Source organism: Eutrigla gurnardus (assembly GCF_963514095.1).
Source record: "Eutrigla gurnardus genome assembly, chromosome: 3".
NCBI classification, from domain to species: domain Eukaryota; kingdom Metazoa; phylum Chordata; class Actinopteri; order Perciformes; family Triglidae; genus Eutrigla; species Eutrigla gurnardus.
This window is the reverse complement of record NC_139917.1, coordinates 25,483,053-25,505,157: the sequence shown is the minus strand read 5'-3', so window position 1 is coordinate 25,505,157 and position 22,105 is coordinate 25,483,053. Positions and strand designations below refer to the sequence as shown.

General features: G+C 40.9%; 1 protein-coding gene across 7 annotated transcripts in view; it reads left to right on the top strand.

The window, feature by feature from the left end:
* Nucleotides 1-22,105, top strand: part of gab1 (GRB2-associated binding protein 1) — a 194,961-nt gene that overhangs the window by 151,732 nt on the left and 21,124 nt on the right. For 5 of the 7 annotated variants that reach the window (XM_084005742.1, XM_084005741.1, XM_084005740.1 and 2 more), the window contains exon 1: nucleotides 18,645-18,761. The exons of the other annotated variants lie outside the window; for them this stretch is intronic. In XM_084005742.1, the coding sequence (XP_083861868.1) occupies nucleotides 18,660-18,761 (102 nt within the window). In that variant the 5' untranslated portion in view covers nucleotides 18,645-18,659. Of the gene's footprint in view, nucleotides 1-18,644; nucleotides 18,762-22,105 lie in introns of those variants that run through there. 7 annotated transcript variants of the gene reach the window in all.

Sequence of the window (22,105 nt, the reverse complement as noted above, 5' to 3'; positions counted from 1 at the left end):
AAATGCGCCACGGAGACGAGGAGACATCTAGTCACATCTTTACAACTAATTAATCGCTCACATGGACAAGCAGGGTACCGTTGTTTAGCCCCGTTTCTCTAGTTTAAGAGGAAAAAAATGCATGTTTCTAGCGCAAACGGAGTTATGACGCTCTAAAGACAACATGATCTTTTGTTGCGTATACGCTACAATGTGTCTATGCCTCCACTGATTACACACGGCAGCATTTTCATCGCGTTTGGTGAAATGTAGCCAGACTTTCGATAGCTTCCTCCTCTCCATGATGCTGCCTCGTTGTTTATAGGTTGTCGGCGCGCGCAGGGTCGTCGGCGCGGAGAGTGACGCAATGTAACGCAACGCAAAATTTTGAGTAAACCGTAAAACGTGGTGCGGAATCGATAACGTTGGAGGCGTAGCATTCCGATGGAATTGGTTAGTTGGAGCCGGTTCTGAGTAGGAACCGGTTCTCGATTCCCACCCCTAGTCAGGAGGAAACTTGTTTCGATGGAGTGTTGAGTCCCGTCATTACCATGGCTGATTCCCTGCAAAAGAAAACTCTGCGTGAAACGTATGTCGACTGTGTGACGAGACGTTTATTAAACAAGAGGAAAAACATAATTTGATGGTCGGTGAATCCTGTCTATACTGTAGCTCTGAAGGAGCTCACTGGAGTAATTAACACCGAAATTTGCTAGCTGTTTGTAGCTCTTGCAAAAAAACAGTCTGACTTCCTTCCTCCTTGATCCCGAGCCTTCACTTCCTGTTATATAGACTACTGCTACGTAGTCTGAATCAGTGGCTCTCAATTATGTCTCTTGAGATGAAGACCGCTATCGTTTTCTATCCTATGAATTACATAACTCTATTCGCCTGGAATCGCATACATTTTAGATGAGAACAGAACCTTAGAGCCTTAGGAGAAAATGAATACAACCCTTCAGCTGTCTCTCTCTCAGGCAGGAGAAGCTGGTGAAGTCCTGTTTGGCACGTACAACAATGTCCTGACACTGTAAATCCTTCATCTGCCATCATTTGAGTGGATTTGAGATGTGTCAGACACAAGTATTAGCTAAAATCCGTTCACTCTCACTTGTTGCTGTTTGGAAAAGGAGCAACAGCAGTTTTGGCCACATTTTTGCTCGCCTTTTCTCCACGTCGGCTTTCAATTAATACCACATGATACACTACCTTCATGACTGCCGTTTCATATGTTTGCTCTTCTTGATTTGTCTTTCACCACTTATTGTGAGTCTGCTAAGAACGTGCTGACATCACAGTAAAATTCCACACATCAGACTTTTTTTTAAATGATTATCAATTTCTGCAGAATGCATCAGAAAGCCGTTTACGTCCGTACTAAGTAACTGCCTGACAAAATCAACGCAGTCTAACTTGTATGCACTTGTTTCACACCAAGTCATGTATTACAGATTCTGATGAATTAATTGAGAAATAATTTGATTGATAAGTAGAATAATCCGGGGTATGTCCACTTTTCTAGTAATCCGACTACAGTATGTGAACTGTTTTCAACCTGATTAAATTCTCAACCATTTTGTACCCGGGCTTCCTTGTATATTGTCCAACAGTTGTTTTATCTTGTTTAAACAGATAATCGAGATCATGAAAACCCTTTCCAGTAGGTTTAACGGCTGAATTGTTCACAATTGTATGTGAACATGCCATCTCCTTCAACTCTTTTACTTTTATAAGACCCATCTCCAGACTGAGCAGCAGTACACTAGAAGCCAGGGGCCCCTGCTAGCCCGATTAACCACTCAGGGCAAAGTTTGCCCCTGTGGTTCTGCTGCTGATTGGTGGAGCTCAAAGGTGAATGTAGTCCAGCAGACCTGCCTGTGCAGCTTCAACCATCGTGGGCTTGGAACAAGCTAGAAATGTTGACTCGGTATTCATTACCAGGGAAGTAAGTGCGAGGAGGCAATATTCCAAACCTCCCATTTTTGGTTCGCCTTGGTATCAGTGTTCATTTGGTATGGAATCATCCATACCGAGTGACCGATTGATATCGGCCATTTTTATTCTATCTCTTAAACAACTGAGGCAACATTTAATAATGAATGAATGCAGAATGTATGATACGTTCTTGGTAATTGTCCACGTCATGGTTGTAGTCAGAATTCTCTGGGAAAGAACAACACTTCCTGTATATGAACGTCTCATTCAGGAGCAGCATGAAGGTGTCTAACCACAATTGCTTTGGTAGGACCTTTCCCAGCCAGAGTTTGTCTTAACTGCGTCCTCTGTGGTTCTACATTTCAGTTACACTGCATTTTCCATCTGGTTCTCCTTTTACTCTTTCATTTCTCTTACCTCCAATCCAATCTGAATTTCTGTCGAGGTCCACTTGGGACGAGAGTTGTAAGAAAACTATCCGGCTACGGCGATGAAAATGACTTCATGCTTTGTGCTTTGTGGATACCATCATTTTAATAATCTATCTAATGAGCCCAGTCACAGTGAGGCATACAGCTCATTAATTAAACACGTATCCAAAACGCGGGTATCACTATTGTTATTGGGTCTGGAAAAGTCGGCCCACAAACCCAATTGTTCTGATATTGGCATGTTTATAAGTGTTCCCCAGCTGTTTTCAAGAGCAGGCACTTCTATACTGAAATACCGATTCATCATTGTGACATGCTTCAAATTTGCAGTTACTCCGTCCTTTCCACCCACTGTACAGAGCTATATGGACCATTCTAATCCCTGTGGTCCATTGGCATGCACCCACTAGAAACAGATAAGGATTTTGTTGTACACTTCGTCCAGCCCTTAATAGGGCCTCAGTCCTGGAGCACAAGGCTTCTGGGGTAGACCGGAAGAAGGAAAATATTGAACCCGAAGGTCCTTCTCTGATGGCTGTAAAGGGACACTGAGGGCATATTCCATGCTGGTCTTAAGTCCTCTCAGTTGAGGGGAAATGCATTAACAGTATAGACTACTGTGGCCACTAGCCGTTATTTCTCTCTGTGGCTCACGTTGTCAATTGCAAAGTAAAGAGAAATATGTATGCAGCAAATGTGACAGGGCAGTCAAACGAAAACAAAGCCATAGCTCTTTGATTAAGTAGAGGATTCATTAAATCTGCTTAGCAAGTGGAACAGAGAACAAACATTCACTTTCTGTTAAGCCCCCTCCCCGCATGCTTGAAGAAACAAACAAACAAGCAAACTGAACAGGATGCAACAGAGGGCTACTTGTGCAGCATTAGCCTCTTAAGCTAACATTGAAAAAAGTTACTGGACCGCGTCCTGGCTGCCACAACAACTCAGCTTTCCATTTGGAGGGCTGTTGTGTGATATGCCACAGCTTGAAAATGGATTGCATGTGCCATTAATTATTTAATGTCCATTACAAACAAATAAGCATTAAATATTCATATCTTTTCTACTACAATAATTATCCCTGCCGACCCACTTTTGTCCCAGACACAGCCTATCATCATTGTGTTATACATAGGCGTATCAGTTGCATTGTAGCCAAATTGGGAAACAGCATGGTTTCAAAGTTAGGCTGTAAGGACTCACAAACATGGTGATCAGTGGATTCCATGTAACCGTTTTATTCTAAAAGGGAAATGATCCCTTTTAGAATAAAACCGCTGCTTGATTAAACACATTGGGTATGTTTTATTTCAGTTGTTGAAATCTTTTATGAACCAAACTGGTGTTCAGGCCTTTTGTTTCAAAACACAATAGAAGTGAAAAATATTATGTCTCCGTTTTCTTTGCAATATTTATAGAGGATACCAAGCCTGGAATCATGTTGTTGCATCACAAAGGAAAACGCAGCCACACCAACAAAACAGCTTGCGAGAGCAAAGCCCCCTGGAAGTTTGCAGTGCATGGTATTTTTGGGACACATTGTAAATATGTCACGGATCTCGTGTGTGAAATGTGTTATGAGCATCGGACTGTTTTATAGTTTACGCTGTTTTCTTGATTATGTGTGTCATCCATCTTTATGTGACAGCAGGAATTGCAGGTATCATTCCAATCACCCAAAGGGGCCATCCAGCAAACATGGATCAACCAAATGTATCTATTTTGGGATATGTCATTGTCTCTCTGTGATCCGTGCAGCATTATTTTGCAGTTCCACAAATACCACGCAAATACCATTTCCCTCTCAAACGGGTATTTATCAAAGAAGTATGTGTGTTGAGATTTTTTTTTTAAATCTATACAGCATAATTTCATTTCAATCAAAGGTTCATTTACAAGCTTCAATTTGAATCATAATGGTGCATTTAATCAGTGTTTATATTTACATTCTTGCCATTCTTTATTTGTGAAAACCAGCTTATCCAAGCCCATCAGTGATTACCAGTGAGACTGGAAATTTGGCTCATGTATGTGCAGGAACAGGCGTACACACAGCTTTATAAATCTGAATTTAATGCATCCGTCGGTGTCTTCATCTCCTGGCTGTGTCTGTTGCCACAGAGTCTGTCTGTCGGTCACCAGTTGTAAGCAGCGTCTGCATCGGAACAATATAGATAGTTTGGAAGGAACAAAAGTATGTTAAACTAACCTCGTGTCCAGCTTTTGTCTTAACTTTCACTCTTATACTCTTCCCTTCACAGTAGATCATCTTTTGGTTGTTATGTAAACAGGATACCTCTCATTCACATTCCATGCAGATTTTTGAACAGTGGAACTGCTCTTCAAAGCGCAGTAAGCCATTGTTTATGCCAGCACACACCCATTTGCAGTTTCAAAATTAAATTGAAGAGGATTTCTTTTGCTGCCATCTCGTAAGCTTTTTGTTTTGTTTTTGAGAGTACGCGGTTTGTAAATTTATTTTTCAGCTGAAAGTTGATGCCACAGTGTATAAATGTTAGTTATATTATTGATTGAAGTACTTGTGCATGATAATGAAGTCACTTACGTTTTCAGGAAGTAAAAAAATAAAGTGTTTCCCTCGTGAGTCATACTGTGTACAAATTATGCTCATTCAAGAAATGTTATTGTGTCCTTCTTTCAACTTGGTTTGTTGCCTTAGTGGAGCGCTGAGATTGTTGGATGGAACCCGTAGGTCAGGACTGATATGGAGCATTTTGTAAACACATGTGTCTCTTTTTGCCTGATGCAGCTGTTTTCTGTCCCGTGTGCCAAGTCACCCAGCAGCCAGTGGTGTGTCTGTGAGAACTGGTTCTCATGCAGACTTGGTTTTCCTGTTTGAAACTTGGGAAACCGATTCTGAGTTGTTTCTGTTGGAAGTGGATTCTGCTGAGTTGTAAAATTATCCTTTTGTGCTATTTGTCATGGTGCCAAGTTGAACAGTTTCAAGTGCAGCTATTATTAAATGCAGATGATGATGGGAACTTTCAACTATTTGGCAAGACTAATTGTACACATGGGTTTTTTTCTTCCTTCCATTTGCAATTGATCAGGAGGATTTTTTTTCACAACGATGTGACATGGATTCAATTTAAAAATGCTCTTTTCTTAGATCAGAAGCTTCACATACTTGCTTTACATTGTTTCTAATGTTTCAACTGTTGAGCTAATAACTCCAGGCCGTAAAATTAGTATGTCATAAGGCTGCTTTCTATTTCCAGAGTAGAGTTGTAGCCTGTTTTGGACATAAAACAGGGCTTGTAGGAGAACACAGATTGCCAAAGATGGTCTATACTAACCAGACTAAAAGCCTGTAGGGTTCTCTGTTCCCATCAGATTGGTGTGTGTGTGTCGTTTTGAGGAACAACAAAGGACAAACTGTAGGCCAAATTTATGATGATATGCATTCCCTGAATTCTTTCAAAGGAGGGGAATATCTAACCTTGTAGGACTTATATGGAGGCGGTGACCTGAACAATGTTATCAATAACTTTGTCATCATTGTTGAGAAGAGCAAAAAGAAAGCAAATGGGATGAGAAGGATTGGAGTGTTTCTCGAAGCAACACCATTAGGCAGCCTCCAGTGAGAGCAGCTCTCTGTTCTCTGCCTCTTTCTTTCCGTTCCCAGTGCTTCTTGGCAGGCGCAGACAGCAGGAATGTGAGGTTGCTCTGTGCTCTTCTTTGCTGGTCTTGCTGGGCTCTGAGCGCCTGGTCCTGGGCTGCTGCTGCTGCTGGTCGTTCAGCTTTGGCTAGGATGGGCTGGACTGCACTGCACTGCAATGCACTGGCCGATTGTTGTTTCTGCAGCAACGGGAGGGAAGAGGAGCCGCTCCCTGGCGCCCCAACAAGGCATGGCCGCCCTTTCCTGTGTGAGGCGCTGATGGCTACCAGATGGCGGCGAAAGAGAAAGGAGGAGGGGTCCTATGCTCTCCCTCCTTTTCTCTATTTAACCTTTCTGATTTTATATTGTTCATCTGCTGCTTGTCTCCTCTATTTTTCTCTCTTTGCAAAATCTTTATTTCTTCTTTTCCTCATCTTCATCTTTCCCTGCCTCCTTTGCTTCAACAGCTTATTGTACTCTTAAGAACAGAGGATGAAAAAAAAGTGATGTTGCTGGCATCCAGGCTATATACCAATTTTATGTTTTTCTAGGTTTTACACTCCCTGAGACAAAAAAAGATGACTCACTTGCAATCAGTGACTCAATGAAGAATTGTATACTTTGAAAGCCTCCTCATGACGCATACGCTCTTTAAATCTAACATTTTAAGACTAAGGTTGATTATCACCATAATCAACCTTAGTGTTCACCACAGAAGTGTGCACAAAACGGTGCAGGAGCTGAGGTGTACATTTGGAGCTCGATGGGCGTCAGCAAGAACTCATGAAAACAGAGCTGGGTGACCAGTTGACTCACTTAAAGCCACCAACAGGAGGCCCTCTAAACTCATTGCACAAGGAGACCACTATCACCTCTTTAGCCAAGGCTCCATAGTACATACAGGGTCACAGATGATTTAACACACCTGCTTGATGAAATTAGCTCTAATTGCCTTGTTTGGTCGCTGACCTGTTTGCGGGAGAGGCTGCATAGAAGTACAACTAGTTTAAAGAGACATCAGATATATTGCATGCTGACATAAAAATGCTGCATTTAATCATCCTGTCTCATAAGAAGACTTGGAGCAGAAGTTCAGCTTAGAGATTGAAAAATAAGCAATTATGTGTTGCTATTGCAAGTTGTCTCATGAAACAGGGTTACATTATGTAGTTGTTTGATCTGTGTTAGAAAAAAGTAAATTAAAAAACGTTTGTATTTTATTTACATTTTCAAATTATTCAGAAAACCAAAACTGAAGCTCCTAGAAAATTCATTTTAACCATTTGTTTTGCCTCAACGTGACCTGTGCATTAAATGTGCTTTGACAGATTTTCAATAGTTAGACTAATTGATTATTCAGCTGTAAAATTGGATGCATCTGTAAAGCCTGATTGAATTCTTATGAATTTTAAACCAGCAGTGAGGCTTGACATCACAAGTTGCAGTTTGACTTGATGTTATCGGTGTAAACTTGCTTCTGGGCTACAAATTGTGGACTAGAAAATAATATTGGAGTGTGATGTTTATGTTATGAAGTTAGTCTGACAAAGAGAAGCTATTGCTGCCAGATGTCTTGTGACCTTGGTCTTTTAAAAAAAAAACTTGAGATGTCAACAAGAAATATTCCACCGTGTCAAAACTACTTGTGTGCCTGAGAATGAATTAGCTGATGAAAGACACAAGGCACCAATTGATTCCCAGAAGGTCATACAGATAATTGATAGTTTACCATGGAACCGTTGTTGTTTTCTGCTTGTATTCCTCTGAGAAGTTCAGTGCTTGGAAATGCTGGATGATTAGAGTGATCAGGTTTGCGGGAAGCTTTTGAAGGTAGAAATATGTGCGACTGTGTCTGTTCACATTTAACTCCAAAGGTTCACCTGTCATTTCCCACAAACACACACACATGCAGCTGGCACTCTAGTTATGTGGTGCTGTGTGATCTGATCCCAGCCGCTGTGTCTGCAGCCCCTTAATATAGCCCACTGCTGTCATGGTAGTTTTTGCCCCTCTTCTTTCGCTCTGTGCTGTGTGTGCACCGCTATGTGTACATGTTTGTCCCAGTCTGAGGACAGAGTTAGTCAGGGGGTGTTGGGGTGTCTGCCTGGAGACTAGATGCGAAGTATTGTTACCAACCTGTGTAATTTCCCAAGTTACTGTGACTCAGACAGGCACTCAATAAAAATAAAATAAAAAGATGTTGTCTGTATCTAATTGTCCTTAATAGGCCTTTTTAAAAATGTGCTATTCAACCATCTAATTCAGTTTTGTAATTCAGCTTCAGAATCCTCCAGCAGAAACAGGAAATGGTCAGAGAAAGGTGGATGGCTCTTTGCTATTCACCACTGCACCGAACCGTTGTGGCCACTGCCCCTGATTGCATTAGAGTTACTATGGTGCTGCCTGATATCTTTGGCCTGGCCTCAAGCCAGGGGACGTGGTTAAACTTGCACACATGTGCGTACACACACACACACACACACACACACACACACACACACACACACACACACACACACACACACAATAAGAGAGACACAGAGATGCAGCAGACCTTCGCTCTCTGAGAGTATTCGTTTCAGTCTGATTGGAAGCTGAGTGTGGAAGACCTCCTCCCCTTGTCCACCTACTTTCTTGGCATTTGTCTGAACTTTCCCTGGCACTCTGCTCTTCTTTTTTTTTTTACGCTTATTGCTGGAGTGTCTAAGAAACCTGTGGAATACTTTGACCATGCCCATGGCATTCGGATAGCCAACTACTAACTGTTTGATTTGAAATCCAAGCAGAACTCAAGGTTTGTAATTTGGATTACTTGACTGTAAACTACAGTTTGGAAATGCACCAAAGTGACTTGGTTTTATTGGTCATATTGGTAAATATGAATGACAAAATTCACAATTGGAGAAAACATTATGCAAATGCTATTATCCTGTGTTGTCATGTCCTTGTACAGTTCACAGTTGCAAAGGGAATTTCCAAAATAATCCTTTTATGATCTGCAGGTTCCCTTACAGGTGTTCAGTTTAACAGACACATTTGCAATTGAGCTGAGATTTAAGGGCTTCATTTTGCATGAAGCAAAATTATATGGGATATATTTGAATATTTGCTTTCTCAACATGTGTGTTACATATAACCATAATAACTTACTAAATAGTACAAGCTGCTCTAGCTGGTTAGTCTTAAATCAGACCTTGTGTTCCCTGCCCAGCCCTCAAAGCTTCATATTGTTTTGCATGTGATTATATGATGCAGTCTATGTTGTACTCTGTGACTATTGTGCTTGTCTGTGTTAAGGCCAATTGGGCCTGAAAGGAGAATTGTTTAAGCCACTCTCGTCAGCGGTCAAGGAACAGCGTGATCATGTGAACCAAGTCTGCCATGCCAAAAGAATGTGCTGAATTCTAACGATGCTGCTTTGACAAGTGCATGTGACTCAAGAGCAAGAGCTTAGATTGGCGAGAGCAGGAGAAGCAAAGGCAGATAGGGTGAAAGTGGCAAAAGAACGAATCAAAAGAAAGAATACAATGGATAAAAGTGTCAGGGTTGTGCAGGAGTAAAGGCTGCAGCGTTTTGACCTCCTGGTTATCTGGGGGAAAAAACGGCATTAAAACCGAAAGACTAAACGACAAGGGGATTCTGTTGGAATGTGATAAACTTGTGTTTTGGGGAGCAACATATCCTGAAGTCAGATGAGCCAGTCTTTATCTCTAGTGCAGCTTTGGTTCTCATGGCTGAGAGTGGGCTGCCATCTGCACTCACAAACTGTCCTCAGAGCATGTAGATTGAATAGGGCACTGTATGAACAAGGGTAATAAAGTATTTACTCTGGGAATCATCTTCAGCAAAGATTCCCACTCTATAAAGAAGCCATAGTAATGTTGATGTCTTACTCTGGGACTAACACTGTGTTCACAGTTTATTTCTGTATTAGAGTTCAACATAAAGACTGATATTTGTTCATTCAGAAGCAGCTGGTGTCATTTGACAGAAGTCAAAAAGATCAGTTATTTTTGTCACTTTCATGCATCAGTGTGACGGGAATATAATTCTTCTTTGAAGTAGGGAAGAAAGCATTTTTTTTTAAGGCTGAGAAAGAAATTCACAGTTAATTCACAACTGGACTTGATGGTTTCAGCACAAGGCAAACAATGGAGGCACAACATCCATTTCTCCATGGCTTAAACTTAATGCTGTTTTCTACTGTGTCAGATAATAGATATTGTTTGGTGACCTGGATTTTCCCTCGTCACCACAAGCCAATGTGAGTGCATTTTCATTAGGCCGGACAAGCAATAACTCTAGCTTATTATATTATAAGAGATTGAGAAAGATACTTAAGTTATTGAGTAAATGTTTCCTGGACATTGTCCTTTGGTGATCTTTCATGTGTGTGGACTACATTTCTAGGCCTGTACACCTATTTAGAACCTGATTCGTGTTGTATTGCTTTGTGCAATTCTGATCATTAGCAGGTTTTATACAGTTTAGTGCTTTATTACCCTAATAATCAGATTAAAAGCCCAGTCAGAATTAGAATACTGAATGCACAGAACTTGCTAAAAAAACTAAACGTTTGTCATCAAGTACGGAGTCTGTAGCAGCTCTTTAGACAATGAATGGGAGACTGATTTTGTGGACCCACAGAATGTTTGTTTTGGTTGTTTGTAAGCACCTTTCAACACCATTGGGTGTTTTTCTTAGTGGTGTGTCATAGGATCCAGCTTTGTTTGAGTGATCTATATATATATATTCTTCTTAGTTTTGTTAATCATGGTGGGTTGCTCATGTTCTATTATTTGATTCTGCAGATAGACTATATTTTAGGAAAAGCGATGCTCCAGCAGAATACGCAGCAACGGGATAATGATACCAAGCACTAATAGTATGTCTGCCTTCATAGCCGTTTAGCAGATTCAGTATATTGTATAAGTCAGAAGCATTAATCCGGTTGTTTCAGTTTGGAAACTGCAAACGGGACAGCTTATGTAATCATTTTATTGAGCATAATTGAGTGGAAGTCATCATCAGTCAGATTCATATAATTTATTAAGAAAACATTGCCTCATAACTGCAGCCATTTTTGTACATGAAGGCAATGGCTCAAAATGTATTATTATTGTTTTACCGTTAATAACAAATTAGTGTGTTTTTAACATTTTGTCATGATGGAATTGTAAAGTAAATAGTCCTTAAAACGGTTAATACATATGGTGTCAACCTGCCTTTTGGGCTCTCTACCGGCAACAGGACATGCATGCAATGGTCATAAAACAAAAGATGCGTAAAATGCGTAAAAATGTGTAAATGCATCATTGTGCATTAGGGAATTTGGTTGAATAGCACAATGGATCAGACACCGAGAAGGTGAGGAAATTAAACCTTTTTAGAGAAGCTATGTGTGCAAGAGATGGCGAGTGCAGGTGAGTTGAGTGCAAATGAGTGCAAGCTGTTAGAACAAATCTCCAGGCATGCAAGCACACACCCACAGAAGCCAACCCACAGTTAAAGAGAGAGGAACATGTTTAACAAAAAACGCTGACATTGTTTTTCTGCTGTTTGCGTAATAGCTGAGTTGGGAAAAAATACTTTGCATTGTTACCCCTGCTGCCTATATCGGTGGCTCAAAATTCACGTGTATGTGGGATTCCACGCATTCTTCACTTAATGTGAATCACTGTAAAAGAATCGCATGAACGCGCATGCAGCACGGAACCACTGAGGTATGTGTTCACACCACGCACATTCTCTTTCCACTGAAAGTGAAGTAGTATCATCTGAATGTGACAACAGAGAGTGGAGGTGTGTTCCAGTTTCAGGGGACTGGTTGAAAAAAGGAGGTGTGTCTCCTTTAACTTAACAAGCCTCGACATGCTCAACGGCTCAGCTCGTAGAACAGGACACCCAATGTGGTTAATGCAACTACTAAGAATACGCATGTTGTGTTTGTGACTATAAATACATGCATTAAATTAATTAATAGAATTTACAGCAGCACCTGATTTCAGTGACATCATTCACAAATTCCACATCCTTTTTCTGTTTGCTATTACTTACATTTACTGAAATGACTGCAAACCTAAATTGTATTTACATTGTTTCATTTTCTGTTTTGCTGATTATCCAACCAGGTGCCACTTTTTTTTTTTAATGCAACAAAGAAGTGCGTATCAGAGTCCATTTCCTTATCTCTATGTATGGCATCTCATTTCCTAGTGGATGGACTCTAGCAAGAGAGGGGGTAATTAGATCATGTCCAAGGCAACCTCTCACTGGCCACTAAATGTAATTTGGAATAATTTTCATTGGACTGATTGGATTAGGCTGCTGCTGCTCACTGCATGGATAAAGATTGGTTTAGACACACACAGAGCGGAATAACAATGTGCCTACCTACCTGTTTTTTCAAATGTTATCGTATTGTTATCAATCAAAGGCCTTAAAATATATAGACTTCTTCCTTGATTGGTGTATAAAGCATTCAAAGAACATTAATCTTAACATGGCCTGATTTAAGAAATAAGCCAAACACTCGCATATAAACACACATATGCCCACACACTCACCCACAGATGCTTTTCAGGGCCTGACTATGTCGAAGTAATCCATCTCACCATGCAGTGGTTCCCCTACAGGAAGCAGTGGGACCGTCATGAGTCTCCCGCTCAACCCACAACATGCTGTAGTGTGAAACCGTCTGCTTCAAGGCTGAGCCACTGCAGGCTCTTTTGAAACATTAAATGTAAATATATCTCAGGGTCCATATTCAGAATAATATACAGGGACCCGACTTGTGCATGCGAGGGAGTGAATCAAAAGCCGCGCTCATAATTCAAAGTGGGACGGTGCGTTTTTTTAGCTTGTGGGCGCAGCTTGTTGAATAGCGGCTGATATTTTTGGTTCCACCCACATATGTTGGGCCGGTGTATAGTAGGTGTACTGTAGTGTACAAGCAGTGTGTAATGGGGGTAGGGGTGGGCAGTTGTTGCCAGGGGAGGTGGTGTGTTATTTTCAGTCCATTGTGTCTACTTCCTGTGGGTCAGGGGTTATTGGAGCAGGGTGTTGCAGACTTTATGGAGTAAAGAGGAGGGAAGGGAAGTCAGCAGGGTAGGCAGGAAAGTGGCCAGACTCACTCAACAACAGTGGCTGGTCAGCAGCTTGCTTACCTTACTTCTATCGCTACGTTTCTCATTTTTATCCATGCAAAGCTTGGAGTCTTCAGGACCAGGTAATGAGTCATGACTTGCATTTTAATAATTGACTGACTTGTCATTCAGAATTTTCATTTGGATGTTGTTGCTGTCCGCATTTTACCAACATTGTTGGCTTGTTTCTATTAGCAGAAGGTTAGATGGACAATCTTCTTCAACATATGTATGCATATGCTTGTTTGGATTAGGGTTAGCACACCGAAAATATGAATTAAAAAATGGAAGGCGGGCAGTAGTTGGAAATTTCATGACACTTGCATAACGCTTGGGCATCGGATTGTCAACAGCATTGTTAGTTGAACTCAAATCATTGAATAACAGCCATTAAGCAGAATGTTTACAGCGCAGTGTATGAATAACTTTTTATTTTAAAATATAATTGTATTTCTTTATTAAACCCAATAAAGATAATTTAAACCCTCACATGACCATAATGACTTGACCACTTCCAGCAAATTCAATGGCAGCTCTTGTTTTAGGAGAACTTTGAATTGTTTGCAATGTTGCATTTAAATAAGAAATCTTGAGACCACAGCAACCTGAAAGAGGAAGCAAAGTGGATTCTGAAAGCATATTTACTTTATCTTGTCTCAAACTTTTTTGCTGGGATTAGGTGTCACTTTGTTTTTTATGATTATCTGTAGACTCTATGCTGTGTTGTTGTGTCCATATATCTTATTGGTTATTGTAACTACCTTGTTAAGACATCCATAGACCTTTACCAACATGTTTTCAGCTCATGTACAGCATTTTAAGTGCTTCATAATTAGCTTCTCTATGTTGCATTAAAAAAAAAAAAAAAAAAAAAAAAAGTACAACATTAGACACTGATTCCTATTTTATTGTTTTCCTACAAAACATGACATACAGGTAGAGCACGGCTTCTTGCAAAGGTGGGAAGGGCCATATAGCAAAAATATTATCATGGCAGAGCCCCTCATTGGAGACCCTGGCACTGATATCTCTGGCATGGTCAGTCATTCCACACACACTGATGCCGATCTATCATAGACCTATTAAAAGACAAACAAAATCATTGTTTTGCTTGATGTTCGGATCCTTCCCAAGACAGAAAATGTACAGCGACTGTCTTATCACATGCATCTCCGGAAACAATGATCAGAATGCCATTTGTCAGTTTTGACCGAACACGTTTGATTGCTGTTTTAGTGGAGGTTGAGCAATGCTCCTGCAACAGCATATACAGTAGGTTGCACATTACCATTAATAACAGATAGGATCAGCCTCTCAGACTCAAATATAACATTCCCTAAACACCTCATCTTCCACAGGACAAACGTTTTTGCAAAAAAAAAAAAAACTGAAAAACTTGTAAGCTGTATATTGTAAGCAAATAATCAACTTTGGTTGTTTGCTCTCTACTCTGTCAATTTTAAGCATTTATAGGGACAATATTTCAGCCTAGCATGTGTCCAATCTTCTGGACAACTTATGAGACATTAGGTTAATGTGTGGTTCTAAAGTTAGCTCGCGAACGACCCCCAAACGCAACCACAGTGACAAAAGGAGGCAAAACAGGAAATCTTTTTGCACAGAGTGTGTGTTGGGAACAGATGACCAGGAAGATAAAAAGCGCTAACAAAGTGGAAACTTCCACTCAGGGATGTTATTTTGCCTTGTGTGTGTTTTTTCTCTCCTTTTCTGTGTTTCGCAAAGCCCCATGTTTCCTGGAAAACACAGTAAGAGGTAGTTGGTTTAGTTGTGAAGAGAAGGCCGAACAGTTTCCTACATTATACGTAACTGACGCTTCTGTGCTCCCTCAGTCATACATGATGTGAGGTTGTGTTAATGTTTAAACCGGCTCCCTGTGAGTTAATGCTTTACCCCGTGAGCTCGGTTTAAGTGTGAACCCAACTTGTCTGAAAGCTGTGTAGAGAGGCCAGGGGGTAGCTGTTTTTCCCGGGGGCTTATTGCTATTGGAGGTGGTTGGTGTCAAATGTGGTTGGTGGAAAATTGATTGAATCATCCCCGCTTTATGAAAGTAAACAAGACCCACAGCCCTCAGCCACTGTGCTGAACTACTGATCAGTCCTTTACTTCTTCATGTCCATCTGCTTCATTGCCTGCTCTCTCCTTCTCACTCACTCTCTCTTTGTCTTTCCCTCCCTCTGTCTGTGGATACTCTAATGAATGATATGGAATGATCACTTGACTTAGAGTTCCTGTCCCGCCCTTCTAGACAGTTAGTGCAGCAACGACGGCAATTACACATTTGCCTATCCAAGACACCGGAGTAACAGCGGTACTGTGGGTCCTGGGCTGTATGGAATATGTACAAAGGATCATAGAACTGGTTGATGAGATGCCTCTCCGACAAAGCCTCAAAGAATATCATACTTGTTGTCGGAAACTTGGGTAAGCATCTCTCGTTCCTCTGCAGATGTTTTTGTCAAAGTTTTGTGGGAAGAAAAAGTGTTTATATTTTGTTAAATTATTTATGTGCCCCTGTGCGGTAGTCCGAATTACAGGCTGGATGTGGTTTCTCGTCTCAGTTAGAATATTTATTTTTTGATATAAAATAGTTTGAAAAATCAGGACATAGTTTTGTTATTAGGTCACCTGTGACCATAAGGCCGTAAATTAAGAACACTCGTTTGTTTTTCGGAAAGTCTTTCATGAAAATGTTGCTCTTTGTGCGCACTGTTTGCAAAGATAGCAGTATGACTACCAAGGTCTGTATTCTTTGGACAGTTACCGTAGATTGTAAGGGCTGAGGTCAGATGGCGCCTGGCTGGGTGAGAATTTCACAGCTGCACATGAAAGAGGAGCGACTGTGGGATGATAAATCGAAGGAGAGAGAGCGAGGGATCATGTAGACCGTGAAGGGAGAGAACTGGCTTGTTTTGATCAAAGGTGCTCTTTATGGATCGATACCCTGTTGACGAGAATGCATATTGGATGTGAGCATGCTGATGTAACCTACAATCTCAGGAGGAGCTCTTTGCGTAGATATGGCTGCTCAAAGTTGCTGTTAAAGAAAGATGCTTTCATTTTCTGACTTTAAAGCATTCGGTAATGTCAGAAAGTGTTAACAGAACAGGGCATAAACTGGGCTATTTTTGTCATAAAACACATGCACACTGTCTTTACATAACACAACAGATGTCAGTTTGCCAGTTTATTTCTAGCAAAGTAGGAATGCACAAGTGTTACTTCATAGTACATGCCCAGCTGCATCAATCAACTGCCCTGTCTTTTGGCATGGAGCTAACTTGTTCGACTGTGTAGCCTCTACACAGGCAGGTGCTGGCTCATATTGCTGCAGCAGTGTCTGTTAGGAAGCCTGTTAAATAATATTGTTTCATATAATCTTGTTTCAATGCTCAAATTGAGATATTGTGGTTCACAAGTGTAAATGAACACATATAGTTGTTTTTTTTATGCAAAAGGTAAACTAGGACATGAGTAAATAGGAGCACATACACTGTACACGGCATTGTTTTATGCAGGGATAGTCATTTGCAGTCCATTAAAAGCCGATGTCTAGTTTCTTAGGAATTCTGGTTTGGGCTTTGGGTCTTCTGGAAGAATTGATACTTCTCTCACTGTTGCGTCTCTGACCTGTGTGGGAAGATGGGGCGCTTGCACACAAAGCAAGGATGTGATGCTTCAGTTTAACAAAGATTTGGTCTTGTTTTCTCTTGGAGGGGAGAGAAATGAAGAGGTTGACTCTCACATGGGAGCAGCGCTATGCGGTGGACACGGATGATAATTGATAACTTCAGATCCAGTTGGGAGTTAGAATGTTTTGCGGTGGGTGTTCGTCAGATGGACATGTAAGGGTTCAATAGGACACACACAGTCACACCTAAGCTAGTGTTGCTGTTACTTCAGTCTGTTTGCCTGGGTGGTCCTATCTTTAGCGCGTTCTCACTCTATCTCTCTTTGTTTATTTCCTCTGCTGTCTTTGGCCTCAATCCTCTGATGGTTGCAAGGAAAATAGACTTTTATATTTCCTATCATCAATCAATCAATCATTTTTTCTCCGTTGTTCTCCTGAATTCATTATAACCGCGCGGGACTACTTTTACAATAGTTTGCTGTTACCCCAGGTGTGGTAAATCATTATTTGAGAATGAAATAAAAATTTAATTTGGACATAATCAAATCAAGGTTGATTTGCACCGTTGATTTTACAAAATAATTGCCCAGCTACACCTCTGTTGTTGAGAGCTTAAGACCGCTGTGGGTTAAAAAGTTGTTAAAAGTACTTCTGTGAAGGCAGAAAGGTGCAGTCTACCAAGCTCTCATGCATGACTTGGCTTCCCTTGGGCTGCCCGGCAACGTCACTTGTCTTTGTGCTGAGGCGTGTGCACTTTGTTATTACAGAACAACATGATGAAAAGCACATCATCGTCACTGAAATGTTAAAATGGCTTCCATCAAACATGCACGCCAAGATAGAATATAAAGCAGAGAACAAAACAAAACAGTGCCTCGATATTGGATGGAAATCTGGGCAAAATCTTTCTTACGTTTTTAGCACTTCTTATCTCCTGAGTTAAAAGAACCCCAGACACTCACTAGTTATCTTTGCAGCATTAGCAGAAGTGTCTGGGGTCAGTGGCATGCCAAGGGAGAGCTTTTTTTGTGAAGCAGGCATGTAGAGGAAGTTGTCCATGCTGGGGCATCTCTGACCTTTTTTTTATTGAGAGTGCAGATGGGAATCAGAATCTTTTAAGTGTCTACAGGAAGCAAAGGAAGGCTCAGATCCAGGGAAGAGGATGGAGCCTTCAGATGCCACACTCGAAATAGAAATACAAGGAAACTGATTTGTCTATAATTATTAGCTTGGCAACGACCTTTGATTAGCAATGGAAATGAAGAAAGGAATATTTTACAGCTGTAACCATTAGGACATGCGATTTGAGTGGTGAGAGGAGACGGACTTTAAAGCCCCCATGACATGCTGTCTTTACTCCCTTAATGTGTATCCTCTTAAAACGGGAGAATCAGTTCTGGTATAGCACAGTGAAAGATAATTCTAAATCAATGTCATTTAGCGAGAGAGAGGCAGTTGGACAGCCCAGGTAATCTCTAGATGTTTACCCTGCCACAATAATTGCGGCTCTACATGATAGATGGTGTCGCATGCTGTACAAACTTGAGCTCCGTTTTCACTGTGAAGCGTTTCACAGTGTGCAGTTGGGTGAATCGAAACTTGTTAAAAACCATTGCGAGCTCTTATGTTTCTCTGTGCCCTTCAGTCTAAATGCTGTCTGGCAGATTTAATAAGAATGTATTGGTATGTAATTGGTTAAAATAAATTATTCCACTGTTATTTTTTGGGGTGCACTCCCACCTCATTTCTGGAAACTTAACGCACCCCCCCTCGTCTCCCTTAGTCCCACCCCCTCGTATTTAGTGGCAGTTAAGAGTGTCTGGGACAACCTGATTACATAGAACAGGAAGTCAGAGGAGGGAGGGGTCACAAACTACAGACCTTCACACACACTGCAGCACATGATAAAGACAGAAGGCGCTAAACAACAACAAACAACATGCAGCACTTTCAGTGGCAGGTCGCAGAATGAAAAACGCTCCTATGGATATACAGCTTGCAAGGTAGGGTCACTGTTTTTCAAGCTCTTCAAAAGAGCTCTGCCACAGATAAGCTCTAAACATTTTGAGAGTATCACATTATCTTTTTTTTAGTATCATGCTGAGCTTTTTGGTGAAGGCCAGTGTTTGGGCAAGAAGGTTGGTACCGATGCTGTGGGATCAGGACAAAGTGCTTATTAGTTCACCCATGCTTGTATAGAGCGTTTATGATCAATTCCCATTCAATGTTGGATGTAGTTACAATATTTCTTTACCTTTTTTTTTAATAAGGAAAACATTGTAGCAAGTGGTACCAGGATATGAAACTGAATTTGCACTGTTTGTGTTTAGTTTACTTTAACTTTGAATGTGAACCAACAGCATGGTTTGTTATGCATGCACATCCCACCTGCTATAGATGCTCATGTCGGGTCAAGCAATGCATTGGGTTTATCTAACAAGACTCCATCAGGAGTGTTTACTCTGAGGACAGATGCTGGTGATAGAGTTGGCTGACTATTAACTGCTGTCCGGGATCCTGGACCTCAGGCATGTACATCTTTCATGGAAGTCCCCTCTCCTTCCAGCAGGCGGAGGGGCTGATGACGTTGGCTGGACACCCTCAGTTAGCCAAAGGCCATGCACTCTTACTTGCACGTTGACTGCCCTTTCTGGTGCTGAAGGATGTAAAAATAGCTGTTTAGCAAGAATCCCAGTCATCTCTCCATAACAAAGACTGATTTATACAAGTTGCGGCACTAAGCATAGAGGCGCTTTTGTCCCTCCCCCCCCTTCTCCTTCTGCAGACCTCGTCACCAAGACTGTGAGCGCCAAAACCTCTGACGCTCTTGACACTCCTCTCTTAGAACATCCTTTGTTCAGCATAGTCCTACGGTCCTGACAGTGAGGCTTAGGGAAGCACTGTGGTCTACAGGATTGCGTATTTGTTTACTGCATTTGGGTCAGAATGCAGTGTCACTGAAATATTTTGCTTTTCTGCGTCAGCAAATGGGATTATTTAAGGATCAGGTATTTGCTCAAATAACAAATAATGTCACTCCCTGAAATTCAATCCTTGATTTTTCCCCCCCCCTAAACCCTTTATATGTCCTAACATGACACATATCTGGCATCATTTGACAACATAAAGGTAAATAAATATTGCTTAAGTCATACAAAACATGTCTATTTTGGTTTTGGTTTTGCACATTTGAATTATAAAACATTTCCAAGTCCTTTATGGATATTGACTCTTGGATTTCAGGTACATGACCTGCTTAAATATTTACAATTGAATGTAGAAAAGACAACTTGCTGTATATTACGATGTTGCCATATCCAGAATCATATCCAGAAGAAGACAATATTGCGTCTCAACTCACATTATCGATATAATATCGCTAAAATGCCCAGCCCTTAAATCAAATAACAAATGTCCTCTGAAAAATACTACACTTATTTATTAATTTCATGTATATACTTTTTTTCTCCACATAACGCTGAGTAACATCACAGCATCTGATGCTTGATTTACATTTGTCTCACCTCGCACTAACCATCCATGTTTCTTTTAGTGATGCTGCCCTGGAGAAGACACAGATACATACTGAGACAATGTCTTATGTTTAATTTCCTGCTTGAGAACGATAGAGAGACTCTGTGAGCATAAAGCCAGTGCGAGAGAGAAAAAAAATGTCATATCGGCTGACTGTAAAAGGTGGTCTGTTTTCTCTGTGGCCATAAAATGTAGTCTGGTTGTGATTTCTGGCAGATTAAACATTACCACATACTAATTTGTTCTGCTATCACAAAAATCTCTCCCCCGTCTTCACCCTGTGCTCTGTCTCCCCCCTCTGCTCTCTCCTTTGCACTGTGTTTTTCTGAGGAACAAACAGAGAAGCTGTCCTAGTCAGGATGAGTCAGTGCAGCTGGGGTGCAGGTCATTTACCCACAGCCCACTCAGACGGGACAGATGGCCCAGCCACTCGCATGCTGCTAAGTGCTAACTATTCACCCAGAGTCTGTGAGCTATGCTAATGCTAACACATCATGGGTGATTTGGAGAAAGCTCAGATAATGCTATCAAAACACTGATCTCTCATGGCCTCTTGTAATTTTTGAGTGCCGTGTGTGACTGTTTCCACTCGGTAATGCACAATAGTGATACTTTCTGTTTTTTAATGAGTTTTTGATCGACATCTTGTATGAAAAATAAATCATGTATCTGCACTGATTCAGCTGATCTCACAGAGTACTCTACTAAAGTGCCTCTTCAGTTATGATTATGTCGAAAAGAGACTCTAAAATCCCCACAAAAAACTTTGTATTGTGTCTAATATGCAGACATAATCAACATTGTGGATCCTAATTTCTGAATATGAGTAGTGTATGGATTGTAAACGGAGATATTCTCGCCTAGTTTGCATTGCTGGTGCATTGCTGTGCACTTCACTTAACCTGCACGAGACTCCAAACTGTTACTAACTTGCATTTGATGGGTGGAGTGTTCTTTCTCTTGCAAAAAACACGAAGGTAGATTTTGAATCATGTTTGCTTGTTGTCTGTGCAGATGTGGAGTGCATGTCAATCTGTGACATAGGTTATCTAGCGTTGAGTGTAAACTTGCCTATGCAGTCAATTTAAAACAGACATACTCTCAATGTGAAAATATGTTGAGTACAATGCTTAAGATAACGTTGCTGTCCCTTTTTAAGTGCCTTACAACAGTCTTTGTTCCATTGCATTTAATTTGCAAAGCAGGCACATGTTGTACCTGCACTAACACTGACTGGCACACATGAAACGTTTGAAACACAAATGACTCTGGTGTCCCTTTTCACATATTGTCCAATATCAGTATCAAAGAAACCTGTCCATGTCCTGAAGAGACTGGTGTAATGTCCCAACTGCTGCAGCTGCAGAAACATAGCTGCCCACAGACCCCTGTCAGTACCATTAGAGATATGGAGGATGAGTTTTAGTGTGTAGTTTAACAGCCTGTGATGATAGTACATTCGCATTAGCAATTAGTGCACTTAAAGGTTTTTAGGCTGCATTAATCTATCTAAACCATGAAGCACAATTAGCCTTGTAAGAGCAGTAAAACTGGATTGGTGCAGCTTGAGTGGTGTTGGCAAAATGGTTGAGCAGCAACTAGTTTCATAGAGATGAATAGATTAGATCAAACCTTTGCAATAGGACACTGATCTGACCACATACTTATTTTTAGCAGCTGCAGGTTAAAGCATAGAGTTAATTTCCACTGTCTTTTTGTTCACTGCTTACTGCATTCAGGAGTCTTGCCAAGTCCTTAATCAACATGCAGTGGTGCCATATTGTCTCAATCATTTTCTCTACTTCTCCTTGTA